This window comes from Galeopterus variegatus, unplaced genomic scaffold (genome assembly GCF_000696425.1).
Source record: "Galeopterus variegatus unplaced genomic scaffold, G_variegatus-3.0.2 Scaffold14892, whole genome shotgun sequence".
Taxonomy (NCBI): domain Eukaryota; kingdom Metazoa; phylum Chordata; class Mammalia; order Dermoptera; family Cynocephalidae; genus Galeopterus; species Galeopterus variegatus.
In genome coordinates this window covers 7,351-11,327 of record NW_007741003.1, presented here as the reverse complement: position 1 = coordinate 11,327, position 3,977 = coordinate 7,351, and the positions used below count along the sequence as shown (strand labels likewise).

The 3,977-nt window shown below is 38.6% G+C and overlaps 1 protein-coding gene and 1 pseudogene across 1 annotated transcript in view; one reads left to right on the top strand and one right to left on the bottom strand.

Annotated features, from left to right (window-relative positions):
• Positions 1-2,562, bottom strand: part of LOC103582099 (guanylate-binding protein 7-like) — a gene marked incomplete at its 3' end in the record, with an annotated part of 11,636 nt that extends 9,074 nt beyond the window's left edge. Inside the window, 3 exon segments of the mRNA XM_008563782.1 lie at positions 147-256; positions 2,281-2,331; positions 2,333-2,562. Of these exon segments, the coding sequence (XP_008562004.1) occupies positions 147-256; positions 2,281-2,331; positions 2,333-2,512 (341 nt within the window).
• Positions 2,563-2,842: 280 nt separating this feature from the next.
• LOC103582098 lies at positions 2,843-3,333 on the top strand (annotated as a pseudogene).
• Positions 3,334-3,977: the final 644 nt, after the last annotated feature.

The window sequence follows — 3,977 nt, the reverse complement described above, 5'->3', positions numbered from 1 at the left end:
CCTGAGGGTTGCGATCCGTTGCCGGTCAAAAAAAAAAAAAAAAAAAAAAAAAAAAAAAAAAAAGACAATTCAGTCACAGAAAAGAAGTAGTATAACTGCGAGTCCATGAACTCATGAAGCATGGTGTTCGGTTTCTGGAAGGATACTGCAGCTGCTTCAGGGCCTGGTGGTTGATGGTGTTCATGCTGTTGTAGACAAACGTGCTGCTCAGAAGCACAGCCAGGGCAAAGATCCACAAGTCATTCTTAGGGTCACCCTAGAAAGCACATTAGAGCAAGGCACTTAAATCTACTCTCCATTCATTCATCCATTCATTCATTTGGTTGTTCATTCACTATTTTAGTTTTAGTATATATAGCTGAGTAGTAGGCAATTAACATAAATTTTGAAGATAATGTTAAATTCAAACTGCATTTTTGGCATTGACATTGACTCCCTCACTGAATGTGTAAAATATCTAATATGGTCCCAGAACATAGCAGGTGTGCAGGAATAAGTGAGCCATAGTCCTTCGCAAACTTTCTCAATCATGGGCTACATTAGGGATACATAAGCTACCTGATTGAATTCAACAAAAATTCATCGTCTTTATACAAAATGCCAGATCATACATTTGGCTATGTGGATACAAATTTTCATATGACAGTCCATGACCTCAAGAAGATGGCTTTCTGAAGTGTCAGATAAAGATATCAACATATAAAAGCAACCAAGATGATAATCTCTATCAAGATTGGAACCAAAGATATAATGTAGAAAAGGCGGAGGGGGCAAATAAACAAGAACAAGTGCTCTATGAATTCAAAGCAAGAAATGCCTATGGGGTACAATGGCAGTAGGTTGAAAACAGCTGGGCTGTAAAGTGTTGCTAAAATGTGGACTTCTGAAGGTGAAGGGACACAGGGGTGAAAAACCAACAGAGGTCAAGTCAAAATTATTAGGATGAGGTCATATCAAGGTAATACAGAGCTATTTTATTTGACTGAAGCAGTATGTCTGAACGTGGAGTAGAAGATGAGGCTGGAAACAAGGTTCAGGATGAGCCATGAAGGGCCCTGGCATAGATTTAGACACTATCCAAATCACACAGTAAGGTTAGCCAGTAGTAACTCATAAATTGTATGCTTTGGTCCCCTGAATAAATGTAATTTTTTTAAAAAAGGTTTATTCAAACTGAAATCCATTTGAAATCAATATTCCATCTTGAATTTATACTGAGGCATTGACTGAGAACTTTAAAACTGAATTTTTTTTACCTTTTTTTTTTTTCCTTTTTGTCTTTTTTACTGACCGGTAACGGGATCGCAACCCTCGGTGTTGCGCCTGCACCACGCTCAGCCAGTGAGCGGGAACCGGTCTCCACATGGGATCCAAACCCTCGGTGGGAGCGCCGCCACACTCCCAAGCAGCGCACTCTCCAGTGCACCACAGGGCCGGCCCTAAATCTGAATTTTTAAATTCACTATTCCTAAGCCACTCTCCACTCACCATGCCCCCCACCCCCCATTTTGCTGTATGAAAGCCTAAAAACTACTAGTGCTACTTTCAATTTCTACTACGGCTAATATAAATAAGGAGAAAAGACTGATGGCTGCTAAGAGTACAAAGAAAAAAAAATACCTAAAATTATCCAACTTACAGTGTTTTGGGTGAGTCTAGCTCATGCTTTTATAGAAATCAGTGATGAATTCATCTCCAAACCCAGAGACTTGGACCAAAACCTATATGAATCTTCCCAGTGTAGCTGAAGCTTTTCTAAAGGTCATTTAAATAGATTACATCACTGGAATCCTATTTTCATGGTTCCTGCCTCCAATCTCATCAAACCCATACACCTTAACTGGTAGCTATGGTTAATTCCTAAGAGCTACAACTTCCTATAGGAAGCTTTCTCTAACTCTTAGGACTGGATTAAGCTCCCACTTCCTGCATCCAGACATTCTCACTGATCACACTGTGTATTTGTTGTCTTTCCAACTAGGCTCTGAGCCTTTACCTTGTTCACTGCTTAGCATAGAGCTCTGAAACTCAGCTCCTCAATAAGTACCTCTTAAACTGTATCATTAATCCAAGGGTTAAGAATAAGATCTATCCGTAATATACCAAAGTATTTGAGCTTACTGAGGAAGTGAGTGCAAGGAAACAGAATTTAGCTTCATTGATCATAATTAAACTTCCAGTTAGCAGGAGCAGGTCACAGAAGTTGGACTGAAATTGTAAATTAAAAAGTAAATAGAGAATCAAAAGCCAAAAAGACTTGTCTATGGCTCTTTTTCTCACCTTTTCCACATCACCCAGGCCCTCAGTGTCCAGAAGGACAAGAGTGTGGTCAGGCTTGGAGGGGTGAGGCATACACCACATCCAGATGCCCTTGGTTTCTGACCTTATTGTGGAGCCCAGAGGGAAGCCTGCAAGGGAAGAGGAGAAACACTGACAGCATATAGTCCATGGGGTTACATTGCTTAATCTTGTAGGAATGTAAGTGCTTGGCTGGGGAAGGGGTTGTTTCCATTTCAACTAATTGAACCTTTATGCATATTAAGGGCTTTCTCAATAAGGACTTTGTATCCACTCTTCACCACGTCCCTTAATAGGCTTGAACTCCTCCACATTACAGAATTAATGAAAATTCTGTTAGCCTGTGTATTTTTATGTGACCCTCAAGAGGAAAGAAAAAGCATGCATTCATATATAGTATTAGAGAAAGGGTTGAGACAAAAGCTGTTTGTCTGGTTCGTCTTCACATAGTGCTTCCTTTTCCTTGTTTGGGTGTCACATTAAGAGAGGGCTTTGTAGCTCTCAAGCTCAGCATTTGGTCAGTATGGACCCACATGGGTTCAGCATGCATATCAAGAAGTGTTATTTCTGTTTGGGACACATCTGTCCTGGCCACGGCATGATGTTTGTCTTCAATGATTGCAAGGTATTTAGATTCTGTAAATCCAAATGTCATAGAAACTTGAAAAAGAAGCACAATCCTTGCAAGGTCAGGTGGACAAAAGCATTCTGGAAACCAGCTGGTAAAGAGCTGACAGTAGATAATTCATTTGATTTGAAAAACGTGGAAATGAACCTGTCGAATACCAACAAGAGCTACGGAGTTAAACTATTGTTGCAATGAAGAGAGTCAAAGAGACCAAACAGAAATGCCATGCTGAATTTAAAATGAACAGATTGAAGAAAAATAAAGAACTACAGAAAGTTCAGGACATCAAAGACGTCAAGGAAAACATTCATCTTATCAGGGCCCCTGTTGCAGGCAACGGAAAGCAACTGGAAGGAAAAATGGTACAGCAATTACAAGAGGATGTGGACAAGCAAGATGTTTCCTAAAAATCTCACTGTAACCATTTCTGTTTCTACATTTGAAAATCTCCTTTGGAGAAAGAACTTCTAAATTACTGATTTTTACATAAGCTCACTCAAATGAAAGGTGCTTAACTATACATCTCCCTTGCATTGCTTTCTGCAACAGATCAGATATTTAACAGATGATAAATTGCATCTCAGTGCTAAATCTTTACGATAGATGTGCTTATGTAAATCATGAGAATTCTGGTTGTAAATACAGAAGTGAATTGTGGTGGACATAAAATGGTCATGCCATTTGGATAACGGCATTAGGCAGGATTTATGTCATAACTAATGACAAAAATTCATATCTAGTGATATATAAAATAAAATTTTCTCTGAGTAAGATATTCCTTTTATTAATGCTATATAGAAAGGGCAATACAACAAAGAACTAACAATTTGTATGTCAGTTAGCCTCAAATAATACTTTTACTTTAATTTCAGTATTTCTTGTTTGGGTTTATTAATGTCTTAGAAGTGTATATATTACTCTACCTGACTTTAAACTATACTACAAAGCTATAATAACCAAAACAGCATGGTACTGGTATAAAAACAGAGACTCTGATCAATGGAATAGAATAGAGCACCCTGAAAATCAACCCACGCACTTACTGCCATTT